This window comes from Rhincodon typus, chromosome 3 (assembly GCF_021869965.1).
Source record: "Rhincodon typus isolate 14 chromosome 3, sRhiTyp1.1, whole genome shotgun sequence".
Taxonomy (NCBI): domain Eukaryota; kingdom Metazoa; phylum Chordata; class Chondrichthyes; order Orectolobiformes; family Rhincodontidae; genus Rhincodon; species Rhincodon typus.
The window spans coordinates 53371480-53398491 of NC_063334.1; the positions used below are offsets into that span (position 1 = coordinate 53371480).

At 38.4% G+C, this 27012-nt stretch overlaps 1 protein-coding gene across 5 annotated transcripts in view; it reads right to left on the minus strand.

Moving 5' to 3' along the window:
- Nucleotides 1-27012, minus strand: part of dapk1 (death-associated protein kinase 1) — a 209507-nt gene that overhangs the window by 46021 nt on the left and 136474 nt on the right. For all 5 annotated transcript variants that reach the window (XM_020527228.2, XM_020527231.2, XM_020527232.2 and 2 more), the window contains 7 exons: nt 23641-23739; nt 23174-23272; nt 20489-20587; nt 17083-17280; nt 13825-14022; nt 10423-10521; nt 1221-1298 (listed from right to left, as the gene is read on the minus strand). In XM_020527228.2, the coding sequence (XP_020382817.1) occupies nt 1221-1298; nt 10423-10521; nt 13825-14022; nt 17083-17280; nt 20489-20587; nt 23174-23272; nt 23641-23739 (870 nt within the window). The remainder of the gene's footprint in view (nt 1-1220; nt 1299-10422; nt 10522-13824; nt 14023-17082; nt 17281-20488; nt 20588-23173; nt 23273-23640; nt 23740-27012) is intronic.

Here is a 27012-nt window from a genome sequence, read left to right on the forward strand (position 1 = left end):
GCACGTGGCACTAGGAGTAATCATGAGATTACTATGTTTGAGGTCCTGCATTTTAATTTGTCTCCTTACTTCTTATATTCAGCTTTCAGGTCCTCATCTCTTTGTTTACTTGTGTCACCCGTATGTAACATGAACACTGCTGTTCACCCTCCCGCTCCAGAATATCCTGCGGCTGCTCCATGGCATCCTTAAGCCTGGCATCAAGGAAGCAACATACCATCTTGATTCATGCCTGCAGCCCCAGAAGCATCTGTTTGTACCCCTCACTTTTGAATCCCTTGTCATTATAGCCCTGACACTCGTTTTCCTCACCTTCTGTAGAGCAGAGCCACCAATGGTGCCATGAACTTGGCTCTGCTGCTTTCCCCCAACAGGCCATCTCCCCAGCAGTATCCAAACAGATATATCTGTTTGAGAAGGGGATGACCATAGGGGACTCCTGCATTTCCTTTCTGAGCTTTTTACTTTGTCTAATGGTCACCATTCCCTTTCTGGCTGTGTAATCTTCAGCTGCGGTGTGACCGCCTCGCTAAACAAGACTGGACTTGAAACGTTAACTCTGCTTTCTTCCTACAGATGCTGCCAGACTGGCTGAGTTTTGCCATCAATTTGTTTTTGCTTCAGATCTTTAGCATCCACAGTTCTTTATTTTATTTAAGTGTATCACTTTAATTGCTTGCACTGCATTGCTGCTAAGCTTGTCTACAGTGGTAGGTTGTTAATTTTAGAACAAGAGTTTTGTGAGATAAAATTATGAAGGGATACGGAGTTACAATGGTAAATGATGTGGAACTATACATCAACTGTAATCTAACCAAATGGCAGACAGGCTGAATGGTCCACACCTGGTCCAAGGATTTCCTGGTGTGTTTCACCTCCAGTAATACAATTTCAGTTGTCTGATGGGCCGAAATCTTTGCCGTTATTGTTGATGACCATGAGCAAGAAGTCTGCTTGCTGGCACAGTGTTATTGCACAGAAGGTGTTATCTTCACCCATAAATAGTTACAAGGGTACAATGTTCAAATTGAATAAGAAACTTAAGAAACTTAAACCTACAATTGTATAGTCCTTTAATTTCTAGTTTAATTGCCTGACCAATTCATGCTCATGGATTTACTACTGTGGGAATAAAAAGCACAAGCTGCCAAAAGTATTGCTGAAAAGGTGTGTTATCACTTGCTCATTATTACAATCCCCCATTTGTACATATGCATTACCTTTTTAAGTCTGGCAAGTAAGTTGGCGACCTGTTCATGCTGTTCTGCTCTAGCAAGATCTTCTGCAGTTCTTCCATCCTATTAAACAACCAGCAATCAATCCAATTAGCTTGATTTCTGCTTAATTTCATATTTAACCTATGAAAAGTCAGTGTTGGCAACCTACACATTTCATTTTCACACTCTAGCACTAGCATATGACAGATAGCAAACTGTGTTAGCAGATGCTCAGCCAAGAGCTGCTAACAATTCACTCAGGAAGGTTTTGAAATGAACCAGATTTATTACACTGATTGCATAATAATTAGTTCCTGCTGTAACCGTATTTAAATACAACATTTCTGGATGAATGCATAACATGAGTAAATGCCTGCTAAGGGCCAAAGAGAAAAAAAAAAGCTTCATAAAACATCTAAGGATCACATTACAATTAGCAAGAATATTAGCATATTCTCCTTGAACACTAGTGATCTTAGATAAAGAGTTTTCCAGTTTTGCACATCACTTTCATTTTATTTGGTACAGCTCCAGTAATGATAATTATATGATAATACCTCAACCTATAATTTAAAAGAAATAACTTTCCCCTGTCTTGCCTGACTCATTGAATCATACATCACAGGTTAGCAGCAATTCAGCCTATTGTGCCTGCGCTGGCTCTTTCAAAGAGTTCTCATACTGCCACATTCCTTGCACTTGCCCCATGGTTCCACCAACACCTAGGTGTTTTCCCTCACTGTCCATGCATGCACTTAGTTTTATGTTGCCTCTCCTCATTTTTCCTTCCAATGTGCATCAATTCATGTTTGTCAACATTAAATTCCATTAATATTTTAGCACTCTGTCCACATCCAGTTCTATTGGGAAACAGCCCTTCAGCCCAAAAATCAAACTATCAATATAAACTGATACTCCTGGACAGAGCATCAGGTTCCTCAATTGTGGAGACACTCCCAACAAACTCTGTAATATCTCCCCTTCATTGTTCACACAACGACGTTTTCCAATAAATCAACTACTCAACCAACAGTAGCACTTAACTGTTGACCCAAGTAAATCAAATACACCTCAGGATCTATATCTGGTGCACTTTATTGAGTTGGAGATATTAAGAACTGCCGATGCTAGAATCAGAGACAACACAGCGCGGAGCTGGAGGAACACAGCAGGCCAGGCAGCATCAGAGGAACAGGCAAGTTGACGTTTCGGGTCAGGACCCTTCTTCAGAAATGGGGGAGAGGGAAGGGAGCTTGGAAATAAATAGAGAGAAAATAAATAGAGGGCTGGGGAAGGTAGGTGGGATAGTGATAGGTGAGTGCAGGTAGGCACTGGTGGGGATTGGTCAGTGAGGTGGGAGGAGCAGATGGGTGGGAGAAAAGATGGACAGGTTGTGTCTGGTCAAGGAGGCGGGGATGAGAGGGAGGGTTGGTCATGGGATGAGGCCAGGAGTGGGGAGATTTTGAAAATGGTAAAGTTCACATTGAGACCATTGGGTTGTATGCTCCTTAGGCGGAATATGAGGAGCTGCTCCTCCAGTTTCTGGATGGCGTCATTGTGACACTGGAGGTAGTCCAGGATAGATATGTCGCCCAGGGAGGGGGAGTTTGTCACGAACAGAGCGCAGGTGCTCTACAAAGCGGTCTCAGAGCCTCTGCTTGGTCTCACTGATGTAGAGGAAGCCACATCGGGAGCAGCAGATGCAGTAGACCTTGCAGTAGATTTTACTGAGTTGTGTGTTTTTTGACTGGGACTCTCTCTAGTTGTTTTAATGGACCATAACTTTTGGTCTCCAGATAGTCAAAGAATGGATGTGTCGACAGCACTTGGAAGTCCCAACGTAATGACCATATGGAAATTGCCCAGGAAGGTTAACTGCAAGTGGGAAATGATTTGACATCTGGAAACCTCTGAAAAAGTCTCCAACTCTGGATCAGAGGCAGGTAATTCAGAGGGTTCTGACTTCCTTACCTTGATAGCTACCCAGGAAATATTAAATGGGTAAAAGCTATTTCTAATAACTGGCAACTATACAACTGATCAACCCCTGCCCAATTCTCCAAATCCCTTGCACCCACCCTGACTACCTCTCACCCTCTGATTCCCCTACTCCACCCGACATGACTTAACCCTTTAACTTGATCATCACCTTGCTATTCTATCTCTTAACCACATACCTCACTCAAATTCATTCATTAACACACTGAAAAACTGTCTACATGTTTTTGTGTGTTAGTGAATGAATGAACTTACTAGAACATAGCAGCTAATGTTGTAAAGAAGTGGCGTACAGTCGGTTCTGCTGTAACATGTGTTTCTTCAAATCAAATCGGCTTTAACATGAAAGAATAATTTAGGCCACTATTTGTAGAATGCAAACTTTCCTTACCTGTGTTGGCTATAATGTGTTTCTGGCCCCATTTGTTTAAATGGCACAGCTATTGCGCAATTTTCTTATAACGCGAGGTTACACAATAGCAGAACTATCACATTATATCAGAACTGACTGTATTTGGAATCCTCCAACAATCCTACACCACAAAGGAGCACTCCCAAAATAGCTACATAAGAACTAAGAGCAAAGTAATTCAGCTCCTCTAGTGTGCTCTGCCATTCAATACGATCATGACTGATTTAATCTTGGCCTCAACTTCACTTTCCAGCCTGTTCCCCATAAACCTCCAACCTGTTACTAATTAACTCAATGTCCCAGCATCCATTGGACTCTGGGATAGTGAATTCCATAGATTCACAACCCTTTGACAGAAGTAACTTCTCCTTAAATCTGCTATCCCTTCTCCTAAAACTATGACCTCTAACTTGAGATTGACTCACAAAAGAAAACATTTTCTCTCTGTCTACTTTGTCAATCCCCCTATCTCAAAAACCTCAACCAGCATCTTGTACACCTCAATTAGATTGCCATTCCTTCTAAACTCCAGACAGTATAGGGCTAAACTGCTCAATCTCTCTTCTTTATACAAAACCCTCACCTCTGGAGTCAATCTAGTGAATCTCCTTTGAACTGCCTCCAATGCAATTATATCCCTCCTCAAGCAAGGGGACCAAAACTGTATGCAATACTCCAGGTGCAATAATAAATGTCAGAATTCCATTTGCCTTCCTTACAACCTATTGTATCTGTCAAACAGTTTTCCATGATTCATGCATGAGTATACCCAGTGTACTGCACTGAAACACTCGGAAGCTTCTCTCCATTTAGGTAATAAATTACCTTTCTGGTCTTCCAACCAAAACAGATAACCTCACAGATGTCCATTATAAACTCCTTCCACCAAATTTTGGCCCATTCACTTAACCCATCAATGCCCATATCCTTTTGTAACATTTTATTTCATACTATGATTTACTTTCCGACTTATTTTAGTGACATCTGCAAATTTGGCTATAGCACCTTCTATTTCTGCATCCAAGTCATTAATATAAATTGTAAATAGTTGGGGCCTGAGGACCGAACCTTATGGTACCCCACTACTTACATCTCGCTAATCAGAAAAAGACGCATTTATCTCAACGCTCTGATTTCCTTGGGTTAGCCAATTTTCTATCCAAGATAAATCAATTATCGCCCAACCCCATGTGATCTTACCTTTTGTATTAACCTTTTATGTGGAACCTTATCAATGGCCTTCTGGAAGTCCAGATATACAACATTTACAAGACCCCCATTATCCACTTTATTTGTTACATCTTTGAAGAACTCTAGTAAATTTGTCAAACACAATCTATCTTTCATAAAACCACACTGACTCTGATGGAATGAATTATGACTATCCAAAATGTCCTGCTATTACTTCCTTAATAATGGATTCTAACAATTTTCCAATGACATATTACACTAACCATAGTTGCCTACATTCTGTATCTCAATCTTTTTGAATAAGGGTGTCATATTAGCATTTTCCAATCCACTAGAGCCTCTCTCAAATTGGGAATTTTGGATTATTATTATTATAACCAGAGGATCCATTATCCCTTTACAATTTCCTTTAAGGCCCTAGGATGTAGGCTTTCAGGCCCTGGGAACATATTTACCTTCAATCCCAATAGTTTGCTTAATAGATTCTCCCTAGTGATGATGATGGTGTTACATTTTTTCCTTTGTCTAACCTCTGCATTACCTGTTATTACTGAGATGATACCAGTGTCTTCCACTATGAAAACTGAAGCAAAATGTTGATTTCTCGACCATTTCTGTGCTCCCAACTATTAATTCCAGTCTCATCCTCCAAAGGACCAACATTCACTTTAGCTACTAACTTCCCTTTTATAGCCTTATAGCTTTTGCTATCACTTTTATATTTTGCACAGGGTAATTTACCTTTACTCTTTTTATTACTTCTTTTTTTAAAGTAACCCTTTGTCGGTCTTGGTAACTTTCTCCATCTTCCAGCCTGTCACTGTTCTTTGCAACATGGCATGCCTTAGTTTTTACCCTTCTGTTACCTTTAGCTTCTTTGCTAAGTTGCATTTTCTTTTTAAACTCCCCTTACAATCATTCCTCCTTTTTGGAAAATACTTTAATTGGGAATTGAATATCCCCTTAAACATCTGCCACTGTTAATTAAAATTTTAGTCTTTAGCCTTCATGCCCACGCTCTACATTAATGCCTGAAATGTAGAGCTCCATCAGATAACTACAAAGAAAAGGAGTGGAGTGGCAATGAGATGGTGATCGACTCAGAGCCTCCAAGGACTGGTAATTTTTCAAACACTTACTGAAAAAGAGAGCAATCTAACATTGCAGTTCATTACAAACCTAGTTTGCCACAAGTATTTTTTTAAATTGAGAATTAAATCCCTCTGAAGTATCAAGGGGTAACAGGAACCACCAGTCAAAATCACAACATGAGCCATCATTCTTTAAAGGCAAAGATCATGCTGATTTTTTTTCTAGAATACCAAAGCTTATTATTGAGTTAACAAATTGAATTCCCATACCACCATCTTAGGGACACACATACCAAATCTGTGCATGTCACTCGTGAAATTTAATTAAGCTTCATTTCAAATGTTTTCTGTCATCAGCAATTGCTTTATTTAAAAGAAGAATCTTAACCATACATATCACAAGTTTATATTTCCATCTTTGCATTGCCCTGACCTAACATATTATTCTTGTTGGAAGCAAGAACATTAGAATGCTTTCCAACTTTCCTAGCTACATCCTTGCTCTATTTTACTTTTATTCTTTTTGCTATCCAGCCACTGGTTTTCAGCCAAATACACAAAACCAGTATCAAATAATTTTATTGAAACGGATCTAATGAGGCTCATGCTTTTCTTGTATAATTAAGATTTTAACAGCAGTATACTTTACAATATTTAAATAAAGAAAGTTTAATATTTGTTTCTTAAATTAACATCCAATACTGTAATTTTTCTAAAAATAAAGGGTAGAATTTAAATAGTGAATACATAGGAAACACAATTTTCAGAATCGGTACTGCTCACTGGAAGCCTAGTTTGCCACTTGCACAGACTTTAATTCATGGGTGACCTTCCAGGATTTTCCATTTGTTATAAATAACAAGTTAAACTCAGAGGAATGTGCCTACAATTTGACCAATACGCATGTTGAGGATTTTCACCATAGCACAAACTCAAAAAGCTGATTTTTGCTGAACATAAACTTCTGCTTTCATCGAAAGTTCCAATTCCCAAACCAAAACTTTTCCTTTTAAGAACATAACTTATATTCCAAAACACGAGTCAAGAATCAGATTTTGACAACAACAGTGTTATCAACAAGATAATTTGTGAAAGTTTTGACAGACTAAATCTCCATCGCCAAACATGCTTTGAAATTATTTTCAGGTATTAACAGATAGTAACAAAATATTTTGTAGAAGCATGGAATGTCTTCCCTTTCTGCAAATTATAAGTTGCTCTTCAACAAGCAATTAATGTCCTCGAAGCAGCAGCTAATGTCATATGCTTGTCTATGACCATGTATTACTCACCCAGCTTTCCTTACCATAATATGGTAAGAAGCAGTAGCAGGTGTAGACGATTCAGCCTATCAGTCTTGTTTCATCATTCAATAACATCATGGCTGAGTCGATTGTGGCCTTAGCTTCATATTCCTGCTGGTCCCCACCTTAACCCTTGAACATATTCCATGTCCCAGCTTCCCTGCCCTCTCGCAAAAGAGCCCCAAAGATTAATGGTTTTGGAAGACAAGATTCTTTACCATCTCAATCTTAATTGGGAGATTCCTTTTTTTTAAGCTGTGCTCCCTATTTCTAGATTGTCTTATGAGAGGAAACATCCTCTTAGCATCGAACAATGTCAAGACCTCTCAGAATTTTCTGTATTTTACTAAGGTTGGGCAAATGGCCAACCTGCTCCATCTTTCCTCATAAGCAAGTGCCATTATCTCAAGAAACAGCAGAGCAAATCTTCTCTGAACTGTTTCCAATGCAATTACAGGAAAATTCAAGTTATCCACTCTGCACATGGAATGGGTAGTGTGGTAAGTCAAAATCTGGTACATGGCAGACTTCGACAGTTAACTGTGTAATGTTCAATCATTTGACTGTTAGCAGTTAATGGACCTGAAGAGCCATGCATGGTCTTTGAAGTCAAAAGGAAGTGATGTATAAAAAGCATTAACAGCACAATTACAAACAACTAAAAACGACCAGGTGAAATTGGTTTTGCTGTCACGGAATCACTCTGGTAGCGGTTTCATCAGTAAAGCTTCTGGGTGTTGAAGTGTGCAGTCATCAGTAATATTAGTAATTCTAGTTGGTACAGTGCTGAATAATGTGGATTACAGCATATCCCTTACATAAAGAGACCAAAACTGTACACAGTTCTCTAGGTGTGGTGTCACCAATGCCCTGTACAGTTGGAGCAAGACTTCCCTACTTATATACTCCATCATCCTGGCAGTATCTGAGAGCACGTACCTAAATTTATTCAGTCCCTTTCTTGCCTTAGATGATTCTGGACTTGTTTACACATAAGCTATGCACTTCTACTCACACAGAAAATAATACTTAAATATTGCTTAAAAAAGACACATTTTGCTGAAGTTTTTTAAAATCAAATTCTCCCCCTCAGGAGGGATTCCCAAGATCAGCTCCCATAGAATCCTTATAGTGTGGAAGCAGACCATTCAGGCCCCCAAGTCCACACTGCCCTTCTGAAGAGTATCCCACCCATACCCATCCCTATCCTTCCCATAGCTAACCCAACTAGCCTGCACATACCTGGACATTCTAGCATATCCAATCCACACAACCTGCATGTCTTTGGACTGTGGGAGCACCCGGAGGAAACCCACGCAGACACAGGGAAAATGTGCAAATTCCATTCAGACAGTAACCTGAGACTGGAATTGAACCTGCATCCCTGGCGCTGTGAGGCAGCAGTGCTAACCACTGAGCCACCGTGCTGCCCATGTCTTGCATTCATCAGGACGTTTTGCAAGAATACAAATTCAAGGAAAAAGAAATATTTATATACTGCATTAGAGAACAGCGCCAAATAGTTGGCAAGTAGACTCCAATTGGTGGAGGAGATGCCTTGGAGAATGTACCCGTCAACAGTTAATAGCTAGCTTGCCATTAGCTGTTTCTCTCCCCACACGATGCCAGTCTTGCTGAGTTCCTCCAGCATGGTTGCTTTTTATTTCAGATTTCCAGCATCTGCTGTATTTGGTGTTATGTTGGAACTATACAAAAGGCCACAACTGGAGTACTGCACGCAGTTCTGATCACCCTATTATAGGAAGGATAGCAATTACATTAGAGAGGGTTGCAAAGGAGATTTACCAGGAAGCTGTCAGGGACGGAGGGTCTGAACTACAAAGAAAGATTTCGTAGGCTGGAGTTGTTTCTTTGGATCAGCAAAGTTTGAAAGGGTGGCCAACAGAGGTATACAAGATGATGAGGGGCATTGATAAAGTAGATAGAAAGGCACTTCTTCCATCAATAGAGGACTCAATAACCAGGAGGGATAAATTTAAGGTAAGTTGAAGGCTAAGAGGGGAGTCAAGAACTTCTTCAGGAGTCATATCTGACTCAGAACATTAACTCTGCTTCTCTCTCCACAGATGCTGCCAGACCTATTCACTTTGTTTTATTCCAGTATAGCCTCCTTGCTCTTATATTCTATTCCTCAGCTAATAAAGGCAAATATCCCATATGCCTTCTTAACCACTTTAGCTAACTGCCCTGCTCCCTTCAGGCATCTGTGGATATGCATATCTGCAAGTAGCTGTTCCCTGTCCAGTTGGGCCAAATTGTATCTTAGCTTAGTGAAATTTGCATTTTCCCAGAACTTTTATTCCTGGTTCATTTCTATTTTCCAAAACTATCTTAAATCTAACTGAGTTATGGTCACAGGACATAGTCAAGCAGTTTGCATTTACAGAAGAATTTGCAGCAACTGTAGGTTAAAGGAATATGACAGATGTTCACTAAAGCAACCACCATTTATTTAAACAGGTCGTCAACTTATAATTCCAATACCATTCAGTAAACTAGCAAGAATCAGACCATCTGTTGCAAGTAGCAAGATTCATCTGGGCATAAAAAATGGTGACTCTGTGCAAGTGCAGTGAGGCTAATTAATATACCACAACTCAAAAATGAATGCAAGGAAATAAAAACTTCAATAGTTTGGGTAGGAAGTGTAGCTTAAAGACCAGGTTCACGGTTGAATTATCTCGTCTTTCAGGGAGCACTACAGTTTACATCATCTCTAGCCAGACTGAAGTCTAGAACAACTGCTAAAGTTCCATTACTGTTCAATACCCAGTGATTTCAATGATGAGAAGGTTAGAATGGAGTTTGATGTCTGTGTAGCTACAACCAAGTACAATGAAAGGCCACTGAGTGAGGTATTGGAGTGCTGCTGTTGATGCACCAAAGCAATCAGTCATACCTTATCATAGACAGAAATGATGTATACATTTTAGAAAATTTGAGCATATTGTCCTGCTTTACAGAGTACATCACAAGATTCAAGTAAATTTAACTTATTAGTACAGCATTAAAATTGGTACACCACCATCTAACTATTGCTTTCACTATTTAAGAGTCCAGTTCAGATAATAAATATAAAGTCAACATGTTCAAGCATCATTCCTGATGCTTAGGTGGGATAGTTGAGAAAATGAACAGCATTGGCTAAATTACAGCTTTAAGAAAAAGGATCAATTCAGTCAACTTACTGAACTAACAGCTTCTACATTAGCACCAGCAAGGCAGAGGTGACGGACAACATCAAGACTCCCGTTGTTAGCAGCTAAATGCAAAGGTGTTCGTCCATACTGTAATCAAAAGAAAAACAGTTAAAAACAGGTAAAGCATTAATGCTTTTCTAAAAATTGTGACTTCCACTACAATCCATTTTTTTCTAAAAATAGAAAATGTTTTGTTGCTTGCTTATGCCCTACACACCACCTCTCTTTAACTTCTAGACATGTTGACCTTTAATTAGTCTCAGTGTTCTCGCATTGGGAATTGGGAGAATATAATCAATCAATCAGGGCTTACTTTGTTCATACTATTCTTACAACCTTGAATTGTATGGTACAAGCTGGCTGAGATGACCATAAATCCACCAAAACCTCGCTTACCCAGCCTTATACAGCCAGATTCAGTTTGTGGAAGGACAACGACATTTGTGGAATGAAACCCAGTCACTTCACAAGAAGTGGGAAGAAAAGAATAATGCCCAATTTTGACTTATTTCCATACATTCAGCCTTGAATATGTTAGGCTAATTAGAAATGGTGCGGGTGTGATAAAGTGATTAAGGCGGCCAACAACATTTTGAGCTTCAGAAATACTTCAGGGATACTGAATGTAGGAGTAAAGGTCTGTACAAAATATTGATTAATCACTAATTGAAATGCTGCTTTGAGTTCTGGAAGGTTTATTATGGCAAGCGCAGTTAATCCATATGGAACAAGTGCACTAGATGATACCAGAGACGACAAATTACAACATCAGGAGAAACTTGGTATTAAGACAATTTAAACAACAGTAAATAAGGCTGGGTCGAGCCAGTGTTAAGTAGTCATTAATGTAAGATTGGCATTAAGGGTGCAAGAGAGGGCCTAACAAATTTCTTTATGCAGAAAACAATGGTTTTTTAATGTCAGTGGCTGAACAACATTTCATTTTGAAAGAAAATTAAGCAAGAACTATGGAATGTGAGGTCAGTAGGAATAATTTTGGATCATAAAGAGCTAGTCGAGACATAATGGGCTGAATTACTAACTTATGTTGTAAACTTTTATGGCTCCATTACTCTTTAGAATAAAACTAATCTCTAAATCACTAAAAGCATGAAAGTATGATAATAACATCATTATCTCAGTGTTTATAACACAAAATAACTCCAGCAAACTTTAGTAGCTATTTACTACAGGAAAGTTATTCAGTGCTTTGTATACTCGGACATTAAAAGACATTGTAAAATGAAGATACACATATGACTTTTACAACAGCTCAGAAACAGCACATCCCACGCTCATGCCTATCTCGATGACTGGACACTAAAGAACTGTCAGATCATCTTGACAGTACCGAAGTAAGCCACTTAAGTCTAGCCAAAATCTTTCAATCAGTTTTAAAACTTCAATTGACTTAACTTCAATAAGTTTTTGAGAGAAAGTTCCAGATTTCCACTTTGTGTGAAGGAGTACTTTTTGACATCACCATTGAAGTGGGTTCTCATGTTAAGATACCAGACTCCTTGTTGATGACTCCCTTACCAGATTAAACAGGTTCTCCTTGTCTGTCCATCAAATCTTTATTCTCCTCTATCCAAGTGAACTCAAGTCTATGCAACCTGCGACTGATTCCTCGGATTAGGGAATTGTACAATGAGGACTGACAAGGCCAATGTTCCCTAGAATTACGATGCACATGAGGCGACTGTTAATGGTTTGCTGATATTAAAGATACACAGAGAATGGGCATTGTTAAATGACTGGGATCACATATAAATAAAGTAGGGAAAGGGTCTTGTGGTGCAAGAGTGCCCCTACCTATGGGCCAGAAGATCTAGGTTCAAATCTCAACTGTCCCAGAGGTGTATTGTAACATGCCTGGACAGGTTGATTAAAGATGTACACTGGGTTTAGGATACAGGGATCTGTAATGCTGCATTCCGGGAATACACTTACAACTAAGGAAAAGAACAGTGTCTTGTTTTATACTGGTTTCTTGTTTCAACACCATCTGTCTTGGATCCATTTAACACTGAACTAAATGAAACATGTAAAATTCCTCAGAGATCTGGCATGGCAATTGCTGGGAGGTCACTTTTCTTGCCTGAGAAGTCTGAAAGTAGAGGTTATAGTCTCAGAATAAGGGCATTTAGAAGTGAGGTAAGGAGATATTTTCTGACTCAAAAGGGTTCTGAATCGGAGGTGTTCTCTACCCTAGGTTTGTGGATGCTCAGTTTTTTTTATAATTAAGACAAAGATTTATGGAATAATAATGGGATTGAAGCATATAGGAACAGCTCAGGAACACTGAGTTGAGATAAATAATAACCACAATTGCAATCAATAGCAGATCAGGATTGAATGGTTTTCTTTTTCTCCTATTTCATTAGTTCTAACCCTCATAATTTATGATGCCATTCCAGTGGTGGGAAACATGGCAAAGTCTCTATATCACTAATATGCAGATTTTTAGCATGTAACTACCTACAAATGAGTGGGCACATTCCCCTACTAGAATCAGCCTGTAGAATATAGTAGAGTGATGATGCATCAGATTGCCTAGCTAACTCACTGTAATATTTGACAAAAGAAAAAATCAGAAGAAAAACTACTAAAATGTCATATGCCTGACGAAGGTAAAATTATTAAGCATTGTCACAATTGTGACAGTTGAAGGTTCATCAATAGGACAAAAATATCTGTATACCATTTAACAAAACTGGAGATTGTTTTAGGTTATATGAAGTTGGATAATCCAAAATTTGAAAACCTCGTAATAGAAATCAATTTAGCAACAACTTTCTTTTTTTAACATAGAACATTTTTAAATAGCCCAAGGCGTTTCATAAGCCAGATCGCAAGTAAATAAAGAATCATAAGAAGAATATCAAGATAAATGACCAAAAGCTTGGTCAAGTAGGGTCTTAAGGAGGACAGAAAATTAAAGATGAATTGAACTCAAGGGAATTCCAGAGGTTAAGACTATGGCATGAATGCAAGTGGTGGAGAAACCAAAATTGGGGATACACAGTGTCTCTATTTGGATAGATGCAGAGGTTTTTAGAGCAGCATTTGTCACAGAACAAGGCCTGGCAAATAGCTTCCAAGTTGCTGCACTCAGCATAGGGGGAACACAATACTGTTCAGGATTATAGGAGAACTGAAGTCCAACACTCTTCACCTAATGTCTAACCTGCCTCATCAAAAAATATTACCCATCCAGTGGTGGAAAGGGTTTCCCTTTACAAAAGCATTAGTCACATGAAAACTTGATTAGTACAAGGGTTTCACTTGCAAGAAGCTGTAAGATGAGGAATGCAACTGAAAATCTGATTCTAACAGCAAGGAATTATATATGTTATTACAGAAAACCTTTAATGATGGTGGTATTACCTTATTAGTTAGATCAAGGTTGCAATTTGCATCACAGAGAGCCATAACAATACCCACGTTGCCATCTTTGCAGGCTACATGTAGAGCTGAATTACCATGTCGATCTTGTACATCTATGAAACATCCTTGGCTTAACAGATACTTTACCACCTCTATCTGACATCTTCGTACTGCTAAGTGCAGAGCTGTGTGCCCATCCTGAAAAAAAATTAAATGCAAACTTACATATCTCTGTGAGAAAATACATTAGAATAGAAATTACTATTTGTTGTGCATAGTTTTCAGGTGTGAAATGGCTACAAAGTATTACAATTTAGCATTTGGATTACCTGCGTCCAATCTGTAAAAGCACTGGTCCAACAATCTCTATCTAACAATCCTACTATCTCTGGTCCAACAATCAATTTGTAAGGGCTGTTTTAAAATTACACTGGAAAGATGCCTAAAATTGACCCCTTGAATATCCACATCAGGGGACTGAAATCTGTTAGACAATCTTTTTGATAAACTCATTACCTCAAGAAGGGTAGGAGCAGTTTGAGCTTTTCAGGATTCTTCAGCATCTACTGCCCAAAGATGAATTCTTGTACCAAATGATGCAAGAGTTCTCCACTATCTAAGAGATGTTGTGTCCTGTAACTCTATTCGGGCCTAAGAATGGGCTCAGATTAATTTCACCCAATATGGAGGAGAACCTCATTATGGTAAGGCCAACTCTCTAGTTCGAACAGAATTCTCTTTTAGGAAAGGGATAGATTTATGAAAAACCCCAAAGATGGCAAACTATCCCTGTAAACCTCAGCTCTTGAGCAGTTCGCAGTTAATGGTACACTTGATTGAAGTATGAGAAACATATGATCCAGAAGTGCCCTGTGTATGGGTGCCAGATATGACAAAATCAGTCACATTACCAGCACTTTTCTTGCAAACCTCTCCATCACAATTGTGATATTAATTAACAGAGAAACATTTTATTCCATGTACCAGTTGCTAAAACCTTGGCCATTAATATTATGTAGTCAGGAGATTTTAAAGCAAAAGCAAGGTCTTGCAAACATGTCCCAACTAAGTATTTGCTTCTGAACATTGTAAAAATAAGGATTTGGAAGCAATTTCTGGCCCAAACTGCAACCAAATTATTTGCAATTAGCCTAATTATTTGTTAATTTCCGCCTTCTTAATATATTGCAGAACCTTTGTGATTGAATTCATTTTCAGCCCTTGAGACTAAAAACTATAAAGCATCCACAATCACCAAATTTTCTTCCCAATTTGCTCCATTTCTTTTTCCTGTTTAGTAACTTTCCCCTATCTTTGTTTAGGATTTCACCCTCTGATGGACAATTATTCCAAAGTCAATGCTTTGTTTCCAATCATCAGCAGCAGAAATGCTGGCAGACTTTCCGCAGCATAGCTAGATATTCTGCAACTAATTGAAGCAGTACTATTCCTGCACATGAATATCAGCACAGGCAAGAGATTACAGTTAACACTTTGTTCGTGTGAGTGAGAGATTGCTCAAACTATTTGAGCCTACTCTTCCTTTTCAACAGCAAGAATAAATCACCTAGGCTATGACTTCACCATTTCCGATGGTCAAATGTGTGCGAGTTGACCTGCACTGGATGGAAGTGAGCAATCTCATAATGGAACCTGATCATATCCTCATTCAACTTCTGTTTTGCAGGGATTGAAACCAAAAACTTTCCTGGTCTATATGGCTCACAATTATACAATTCTTTTGTATCTTAATATGCAAATGTGGAGGAATAAAAACACATTTTCAACATCACCAGAATTTGGTTCAGGATCTTTTCTTTCTTGATGCTGCAGGAAGCATTGTAAGGATGTGGTTTAATTCCTCCATTTGCAGTTCCTCCACGGAAGAATTAAACCTGTCCTTCTGGAATCCTTGTGGTTTGATGACCTGTACAATCTCACTCACTGTGAAAGTTTGAAAATCCAAATGACCATTCGACAAACCAAGACTTCTACAACTTACAAGCTGTTTCCGCTTACTTTGGAAATTGAGGCAATTAAAATCTCACGCTTGCAGTCAACACGCAACCCGATGTTTGCAGAAACGTCAAACAATATACCGCAACCAAATGTCATAAGTGTTACATTAGCATTGTCAATCTTGTGAAAATCTGGCATATGCTCACTCATTTCTTTTACTTATTTGTTCACAGAATGTAGGTGTCACTGGCTAGGGCAGAATGTATTGCCCATTTCCAACTGCCCTTGAGGAGGTAGCTGTGAGTTGCTAGTTTGAGCCACTGCAGGCCATGTGGAGTGGGTACAGCCACAGGGCTATTAGGAGGGAGTTCCAGGAATTTGACCTAGCTCACTCAGTATAAATATTTTGTGATACAAGTAGAATAGCATAATCAAAATGCACTCCTACAATGTCATTTATTCACTCTAAACTACAGGAGGTTGTCATCCAAGTACCACTGCACACAATTCCTTTTCTAATAATCTGGCTCTTGCGCCAACTTGAAAATTGCCCACGTGTTTCTTTGTGTTTACAATTCTGTTCATGGGATAAGAAGCAAACATGGATATTTGTGCATGTTTGCTAGTTTTCAACAATTCTAATTAAAAAAAGTCAGTGTAAAAGTGCTCACCTTCCTTAAAAAAAAATTTCAGCAGGAAGAAACCAGGATTGCACTTTAACAACAATCTGCAGAGAACTACTTTTCTCTCACTGAATGATATTAAGCATGGGAAATGATTCGTGCTAATGCTGCAAGCGTCAAGATCAGAGCAACATGACCAACTTTTTAATACCACTTTTGCGAGAACAAATGTATGCAATTAAGGGTGACTGTGGACACCGAAAAAGAGCATTACAATCTGCTAGCAGTCATTGCTGGCAAAGGGAATCTTTAATGGTTTTGCTGCCAAAATAATGATTATACATAACCAATATTTGAATCATATGGAGATGGCAGTATTGGACTGGGATGGACAAAGTCAGAAGTCACACGACACCAGATAATAGTCCAACAAGTTTATTCAAGTGACTTCACCTGATGAAGGAACAATGCTCCAAAAGCTTGTGATTTTAAATAAGCCTGTTGGACTATAGCCTGGTGTTGTGCGACTTCTGACAATATTCCAATCAACTTCCACCAAGATTAGCAGAAAAGTGTACAGAAAACACTTCAACCACAGAATGCATATTAAAAGTAAATCATCCAAAATAATATTACAAAGGTGAATATTCAAATATGTAATATGCTCATAACTTACTGTATCAACTTCATCAATATCTGCATTATGTTCTATTAAACATTCCACAATTTCCACATAGCCTCTTGCTGCTGCAGTCAGGAGGGGAGTCTCTCCTTCTTTATTTCTAACATGAACAGAGGAATTAGCTTCACAGAGTGCCTTCGCTACAGCATAGTAACCATGCCAAGCTGCACAGTGCAAAGGGGTCTCTTGGTCCTAGAGTATTGAAAAATAAAAAGGATTACAACTGCAAAACCTGGAATAAATTAAGCACAAAAAAAGCATCAATTGACACCAAAATTATTGAACACTTTGATGTAGGTTTTCTAATTAGTGGTGCTACTGCATGGGGTTAAGTGGACTCAGTGATGAGTATTTAGCATCACTTTCCAGCAAAATGTAGGATCTCAAATCCAAACTTTGAATGGGATTCCTGCAATACAACCAACACTCCTGACTTGGGCATGGATCACTGTACCAACTAAACAGTGACTGGAAGATGGAATAAGTTAAATGTGTAGCATAAGTTCTCCATTGGATTGAGCATTGCCAACACCCTAGTGAAAATCTGTCAAATCTTGATCAAGTTGGTAGGGATCTTCTACAATGCAATGAAACAAAGTTGTAGACAGGAGGGCGCTTACCAACTGTGAATAGAACCAAAGTTATAGTCAGACCACATCTAAATAGCAGAAGTAAGTAAATATTTTGAGTACAAAACACATGGAAAGAAATAGACTAAAGCAGCTTTGGCTGAGATCTTGCAGTCAGTGACAAAATGATAGCACGTGCTCCTGATATTGAAGCAAGCTGCTCGCAAAGATCTCGCATTGATTTGTCCTTTTCTGGCGTTATGTTTTAACCTAGTGTCAAACTAAAGGAGATCTACACGTATCTTGTAACAAAGTCGTCAAGCAAGATAACCAGTCAGTTGTATCGAAGTGTCTTCACTAACCAGAAGGTAAAATACACTAGTTATCCCAAGCATGTATTCAAATTATACAAAGTAAAATAAATTAATAGAACCTACACAAGATTAAAGATAGAAGCTAAAATATCAAACTTTTAAAAATGTATTAAAATTGTAGAATTCACCATAATTAAAGTGATTCCAGAATTCTAGGCAGATCAGCTTAAGTGGTTGAAAAGTCCTGTATCCCAAAGCATCTGTATACCATAGTGACACTGCACTGTCAAAATTCTGACTTATTTTTCAAAGAGTGGAAAGAAAATAAAAGTGCAGTAATCAAGCTGCTGAACTAGCAATTGCAATACACAAAGTTAGGTAAGGCTCAGGAATTCCAGATTCAATTCTGGCTCTCTCTTTGGTTAACGGATTGCATCCAAGACCACAGAAACAGGAAAAATTAATCACCCATAATCTCTTCGCCTTATAAATATCCAGTGGCCCTTGCTAACTTGTAAATATGTGGACATTACACAGGGGGAGAATTAGGCTTCAAAGTGATGGTCTCTACAGACAAACATCTTGTTAATAGATATCAAAGGGGCACACACAAATAAACCAATCCTGAGAAGTATTGTCCTTCAGCACCATGAACAAATTAGGAACAGTAACAACCTTCATCAAGCACCTGGGTCGGATCCACTTAGTGACAGATGGAAATCCACTGGTCGGATTATAACAGGATTGGTTATCAAAATTTTTAACTGTGCATTAATCATTGACTGTAAGGAGCTGGAACAGAAACTAATTTTGTAATATTTCTACACAATGTCTTCAATCAGTTCTTTAATATTAACAGAGTTTCATTGTTGGAAGTTTCACACAATTTCCACACTGAGAACTTTACCTGACCTCATGTTGGTAGCTGAGAAAGATAGAAGAAATTTCCAGGATGATCAGCATACTACCTTGCAGAAAATTGCCATTGCTCTTTAATCTAATCTTTTCATGTTGCATAGTACGCTCAAGTCTAAGAACATGCAAAACGAATTGTGGGTGCGGTAATTTTCCTACCAATCAAAAATATAGCACAGGACAATGCTTTCCTTAAGTGGAGTAGCAGCAAATACTGTATTGCAAAACAGAAAGATGCACATTTGCAACGGAGAGTGATCATCTCATGTTTCACAGCCCAAAAAGGGTGGTAGAAGTAGAAACCTTCATCACATTTAAACTGCCAGCCATCTGAGAAAAACAATTAGTATTCTATAGATGACAGAACTGTGACTTCAATCCTCACAAACCAATAACTATGTTAACTCTACCAGTCATTGCTACTGAAGCAACGAGATTGGGAAAGATCTCTGAAAAATGCTCAGTTAACTAATCCAGCTAAGTCAGTAGTGGAGACACAAGTCAGCCTCACTATTTCCAGTACAGTTAGACTGACTCCTAAAAACTCATTTTTTAAAGTGCTATGTAAACATCTGTTGTGAGAGTGAAAAGGCAAAATACTGCAGATGCTGAAATTTTAAACAAACACAAAATGCTGCAATGCATTGAAATTTCAGCAGGTAGGATAGCATCTGTGGAGAGAGAAATAGAGATAACATGTCAAGCACTATATGACTCTTCTTCAGAAATCTGAAGAAGAGGCATACTACACTTGACACATCAACTTTGACAACCTTCCTAGAAAAAAAAAATTCTCATCTGTCTTGAATGGGAAACCCTTAACTTTTAACTCTTATTCAATTATGTCTTTTCTTAAAAAATAAGCTGTCCAAGGTTGTACATGGTATTTCAGAAATGGTCTTGCTAATGTTCTGTACAAACTGTAGCAAAAGTTCCCTGCTTTCATTTTCTGCTCACTGTAATTAACAACAAAATTCAATTTACCTTCCAAATCCATTGTTATAGTGTACCAGGACACTCGGATCTCTCGGTACTACAGTTCTGCAATCTCTCCAAGAAAAACGTATATGAAGAATGACCATTTGGCTAAAGAATTAGAGCACTGTGGCACTCACTGAACAGTGCTCTGACAAGAATTCTTTTGAAAGAAGGAAATTAGGTAAACTAAATGAAAGGGGTACAGTCCTAAATCGTTGAATTCAAATTTATTCCTGTCTACAAAGTCATACGCATTTAATGAGTAAGGGCCATTTAAAAAAAAAGCTTCAATAATTTATCTTGTTCTAGAAATTGCTTGTAAACAGTAAACACCATTATTGTACTTTCAGAATAAAGAGACTATTTTTCAAATTTCAACTGATTACTCAGATTTAGTTCCTTAATAATCTCTTCAGACTAGAAATGATCAGAAGAGGAGACAAAATTGGATTATATTTTGAGTATTATTTTTATTCCAGTCTTATTCCATATACACCATCATCATGAATTAGCTGGTGATCCAAGATACACAAACTGAATTGTTTGTGGGCAACACTGAGGTCATAATTGCGAGTTCACTCAAATATAAACTTTCTGAAGCCGATCAAATTTTACAAGCCTTACCCGGTCTTGAAGATTTGGGTTAACACCAACATTGCAGAGGTACTGTACTACTTCCACATTACCATAGCGGGCTGCCACATGGAGGGCAGTTTCACCAGACTATAGTAAAATAGGAACAAAATTAAGATTTCAGGAATCAGTTTGGAATTGAACTATGCAATACTATTTGGAGTTATTTGATTTCCCTTAATAAAGGACCTGTTTCACAAAGGCATTTGTAGTCAGCTTTTCTGAACACAAAGTATTGAAAATTGTACTTGTACTTAGCTACTTAAAACACTAACGCAAAAGTTAAATATCTTTGGACAAGTAAAATGTTAGTATAAACAGTACTCCAGAAGCTTTTATTAAATGTAGAATATAGAAAAATCACACATCAAAAATCAAAACCAAGACTAGAAAGAAATCTAAATCGTAGGTGTGAGGATTTTAAGGAGGGGAAACACTGGCAGAAGAGCAGCAGCTGTGAATAGAAATGCTCGATGGATTCAAGAAAAAGATTCTGTAGATACCAATAGAATTAGGTCACCATCTTCAGAAAATATATTTAAGGCCTTAGAGAGGATGGAGGGGAATAATTACACAAGTGGCACCAGGGATATAAGACTTTGGTTATGGGGAGAGACTAGAAGAAGAGATTCTTCTGCTTACTTTAAGAAGAGATGTAAATGAAGAAGTGTTCAAAGTTATGAGTGGTTCTGATACAGTGAATAACAATAAAATGCTTGTATTGGCAGCAGAGTCAGTGACCAGAGGAGACAGACTTATCATAATTGATGAAAGGACCAGAAGTGATAGAAGAAAACTTGGCATGATCTGGAATGCACTGACTTAAAGGATGATGGAAATAAATTTAATAAATAATATTTGATGGAAAATTGGACAAATAGTTGAAGGGGGATATCTACAAGGTGATGGGGATAGAGAAAGAGTATAGGACTTGAAAGGGTATACTCATTGCAACCAACTGCAAAACTGTCTTAGCGGCTGCCTTATTCAGATCCTAAGAAGAATGCAGAATTTCTTTAACCATTAAGACTAATAATTTTCCGTTACCACCCAAATTGAATAAAAAGGAAATGTTCAAAGCCAATTACAATGAGGAACAATAAGGGAGAACGAGGTGCCACCTTCATATAATCCCTTAATTGTAGGAAACGTCCAAGGCACTTTACAGAGACATTAGGAAAATAACCACAAAAGCAGATATTATTAGGGAAGGGTGACTAACCATGTGGTTAAGCAGGAGTGTTTTAAGAAGACACTCAGCAGTAGGAAATAGAAGGATTATGGAAGAAATTTTAGACAACGTGAGAGCTTGCAGCTGAACACAGCGTTATCAGTAATAGGGCAAGGGAGGAGGTACACAGGAGGCTGACTCAGGAACAGAATGAATGAATAAATGGTGGTTTGCAAAGTTGGAAGAGATTAGCTTAAATGAAACGGCAAAGAAATTTAAACAGACCATTGAGAAATTTTAAACTTAAGCTGTTGGGGATGTGAGTGCTAATGTTGTGCAGCCAGGATGGGGATGATGGGCAGTTAGCCTTGCGGCAAAGAATAAAAGGAACAGAGTTTTGGACGAATTAGATTTTATGGCAGCTGGAGGATGAATGACTTGCATGAGAAATACAGGAAAGACTGAATCTGGAGATGACAAGTTCATGAACAAAGGTTTCAGCAGGGTATGTGACAGAGGTAGTAGCATGCTTGACTGAGGAGATCTTTTCTGTTAGAGATGGCACAGGGTGAAAAATATCTTGAAGTAGAACAGAACAATGATGTTAAGAAGGATCCGACTCATTTTGGGACAATGAGGGTGAGGATGATGCAGTTGATGACATGGCAGATGCCAAAATCAATGGCATAATGGTCATGGGCAGAAAAGGCTTCGGCAGTGCGGCATAGGGTGGGGTCAGAATTCCCCAGGTCACCCTCTTCATCTTGCCTAACTTCAACCTGTCTCCAATTTTATATAGACCACGTGGGGCTCTTAAGTGGTCCATTCTCACAGCTGATGGGAGTTCAGAGAGAGGGAAGAAACCTGGCAGGTCACTCTGCTCAGGCTTTGGATGGAAACCACTAAGATCTAGCCTCTACCCATGCTTTTCATTAGTTAAAACTTTACAATGAATATTTACTCAACTACCTACAAAAAAGTATTTGTTATCCAAGAGCCATTATTAAAATCTGACATTAAAATGGAGATGACACCAAAGCTGATAATTTTTCTGAAATCACATTTTATACATTTTCTACTGAATTTTATTAATTCTAAATTCTTCCAGGGAAACTGATTGAATATGCAGACTTGATGTGGTAACTGCCTCTGTAAGTAATGCTTATGCTTTCCTTTAATCCTCTTTGTGCAAGAACAGTTTCTTTTTTAAAACTCTAAGATTTGTACCTAGGTACTTGTATCTAAGATGGCATCATTAAAAGGCAGCCATTCTAAAAACTTTTCACTGTACCACTATACCTCTAAATTGTAGTACAAGTGACAATAACGGATATTCTATATTGTTCTAATTCTAGTACTTCTCACTATCAGTTCAAACAAAAATATAACTCCATCCGAATATAATCATTTTTAAATAACCTAATTCAGGAACATATTTGCTAATGTTACAAAGGATATCAATTTTAATCAAGTACTGTTGTATGAATTTTACATTTTTTGCTTACCTTATCCTGTACATTCAGTGGACATTCTTTATGGTGCAAGAATTTTAATGTTTCTGTATGGCCGTGCCGTGCTGCCCAATAAAGTGCATTTGAACCGGACTGGAAACAATTGAAAATAATTTGTGAAAAGACATCTAAAATATTTGATACACATGATATCATAGTCTACAGATAACTTTTTGAAGTGAAATTTATTGGTATCAGTTAAAAACATCTGAATTCTCAATTAATTCATAAATATTCATTAAAATATGAAAGTATAAATGGCAACTGATTTTGTATTTACTCTCGTCACAGCTTTAGGCAAATTATTTATATACAGTACCAAAAACCCATATTCCAGAATTAGATTTCTCTGTTACCTATAAACTTATATGACATGTATATATTATGCATGTTGGTTTAGTGACAACAAACACAAGAGTTTCAATAATAAGTGCTACTTTGGTAGAAGTTCCAGTACAAACCTTGTCTTGCACATTAATCTTTGCTCCCTTCTGGATGAGCAAGTCAAGAATCTGGATATTTCCACAACCAGCTGCCACCATCAGGGGAGGTGTTCCATGCTGCAGAAAATGACATAAATTTTGAGACAATCTAGGAATGTGGTGGGCAATGACAATTTAAGTCCCTTATTTTCCTTTTTTGACTAAACTGAATACCTATTGTAATATGCTTACCTTACAGCTCAAGGCCAGCTGCAGTCCTTGGACAGGTTTCCACTATGTTCCAAATTTCAGCAAGTGTCTGCAGCTCAAGAAAATTTAACTCAGTGTTGATAAACTGAAGTGTGAGCTTCAAACACATCAGGGAGGGGCACAGTTACCTGCTCTCTTTGTTCCAGGAAGCAATCACGCCCTTTCGGCTAGGGACTTCAGATCTGCTCCGTGGTCTGGAACAGTTGAAGGTGCCTGTAAGTGAGGCAGTGATGGGGACCCTGAAGTTAGCAATGGGTGAACCTCATCCCTACAACTGTTAAACTGATCTGATGTTCTGGCAGCTTGAGTGGATGACAGAAGAGATCACGAGGAGCATGAGCAAACTGCCCATATTGCTGTGGTGCAGGGGAGCATTTAAGTGGAAGGAGCAAAAAGATACGTAGTTGCAGCAGGGGTCTTGATTTTAAAATTCTCATTCTTGTTTTCAGTGGCTTGGCCCCTTCTCTTCACTGTAATGTCCTCCAACCCCACAACTCTCAGGAGATGTTTGTACTCCTCTATTTCTGGCTTCTTGTGCATTCCCAATTATAGCAGCTCTCCAATGGTGACCATGCCTTAAGTTGTCCAAGTCCCAAGCTCTGGAAAATCTTCCTACACTCCTTTACTTGGATTTCCATCTGAACACACTTAAAGCCCATCACTTTGACCAAGCTTTTGAGCATCTGAACTTGTACTTCCTTGTGTGGCTTGGTGTCATACTTTGTTTTAAAATGTCCCTGTGAAGTGCCTTATGTCACAACATTACAGTAAAGTTGCTCATAATATAAGTATGTTGTTGAAGGATTGCTGGTGGTGAACTGGAGAAAGTATAAGCAGAGAACAACCAAGGAAAGCCATCCAACCAGAAATGGCTGTTTAACTGCAATCGTTGGGATTGGAATTCTCAACTTTCCATTTTATCCATTCTGCAATTGCCTTGGCCATGGCTTGATTTTAAGAAGTCATGATTTAAAATTATTCAAGAGTAACAGTAGTCATTCAAAACGAGAAGCATTAAGAAATTACTTTTAACATAATGAAGATACTGTCTTATGCTATTTTTATACACATTGTGACAATGTTAGAAAAAGAGATGAGGGACTTGGAAAGAATCTAGTACACAGGACATCAAAAAGGTTGCATCTCTGGATTGTTCCTGATACCATGAATTAATGAGTTCAGACATAGGGGCATGGAACAGATGAATGCATAGCTGCAGAGACGAGGCAGGAAGCGTACAGACATTTCAGTCATACCTGAACAGATCTGGGACAACTGTCCTGACAAGGGATTCGCTTGTGCCATTGGGGAGTGTTTAAACTAACTAGGCAGTCAAGGAAGTAATATGAGACAGCAAAAACATGCACAAGGTATTAGGAGGGATCAGATTAAGAGGAAATGAAAAATAATCTAAATTGCACATTGATGTGAATTCACCATGTATGGTAAATAATGTGTGGGGTGAACTTTAACAGCAGACAGCCACATGAGAACATGTTACTGTAATGGAAATCTGGAAAGACAGTGAAGGAAGGAATGAATAGAGAAACAGTAGTAAAGTTAAGAAGAACACTGAAGTGCTGGGGAGAGAGGGGATACCCTTGGGAATGGACAGATATCAAGGGCAGAATCTGATTAGTGCCAAGAGGTAAAAAAGGGTACCATTGCAGGCTACCTGGGTCTATTCCAAAGGTCACCAACCAAATGGAAGAAACACAGATTAACAAATTTGCAAAGAAACTGCAGAACTTTAGCTATCCTAAAGTAGACTAGGGGTTTATGAAGTACGCTCAGGAAAATGTTCTACATCAGGAGTATTCCGGCCCGGAACAGTAGGAGGCTTTGCTGGATTTGGTTCTCAGGAATGAGGTGGTCAAGTGGACCAAGTGTTGATAGATAAATATTTAGGAGATAATTATCACAATACAATAAATAGGGTGGCTATTTAGGAAACAGCATGTAACAACCTAGAGTAAATATAATTAACTGGCATGGCCGTCTTCAAGAAGACAAGAACAGATCCAGCCTAGCAAACAGATTTAGACCCCTCTGAATGGCAAATGAATTGGAGTGCATGATTAAACAGAAAAAAAAGGGGCACATGACAGCTGTCAGGTGGGTAATACAATTCCGAACCAGGTTGAATACAGGAAGTTCAGAGTGGAAGTGTAAAACAAATAAAAGCAGTAGGGAACAAGTATGGCAGCTAACATAAAAGGGAATCCTAAAATTCTCTACATCCATATAAATAGTAAAAGGGTGATAAGAAGAGGAATGGGGCTGATAGAGACCTAAATGTGTAGAGGCACAGGGCGCAGTTGAGGTACTTAATGAGCAATGCTCAACTGTCTTTAACTGTGACGTTACTAAGAAATTGCCAAACAGGAGGTATCAAAGATATTGGATCAGCTAAAATTTCACAACAAGGAGGTATTTATAGAGACTAGTGGTACTTAAAGTAAACAAATCACTAGAAATGGATAAGATGCAACTAAGAATACAGATGGAGGCAAAGATGGCAACTGCAAAGGCAAGGACCATCTTTCAACTCACTTTAGATTCAGGGATGGTACCAGAGGCCTGGAGAATTGCGAATGTTATACAGGGGTCCCTGATTATGAATGTCCGACTTATGAATGCTCATGCTTACGAATGCGATCACATGCAAGGGTGTATTAATGTTAATTTTAAATATCTGACACGGGAAAGTTTTGTCACATCTATGAACGGCTATTTTATATTGCCCTGCATTGTGCTCTGACATGCATACAGATTGATGGGCACCTGGATTCAAGATGGAACCCATTCACAATTGCAGTTTTTTGTTTTAAACAAGCAATAAATGTTCTTGAATTCTTACAAACAACTTTTCACAGTCTGACAGACAATGACAGCATGATAAAAATCAAAGCAGGGTGACTAAGAATACGGACTTGTGCCCACCAGTTCCTGCAATGAGTTCCAAAGTACTCAAATTTATTGACCTCAGAAATCCAAATGTTTCCTGGTGATGAAGTTTGTGGGGAGGATTAAAACAGACTAATTTTATTAGTGATAGCAGGAACTGCAGATGCTGGAGAATCTGAGATAACAAGGTGTAGGACTGGATGAACACAGCAGGCCAAGCAGCATCAGAGGAGC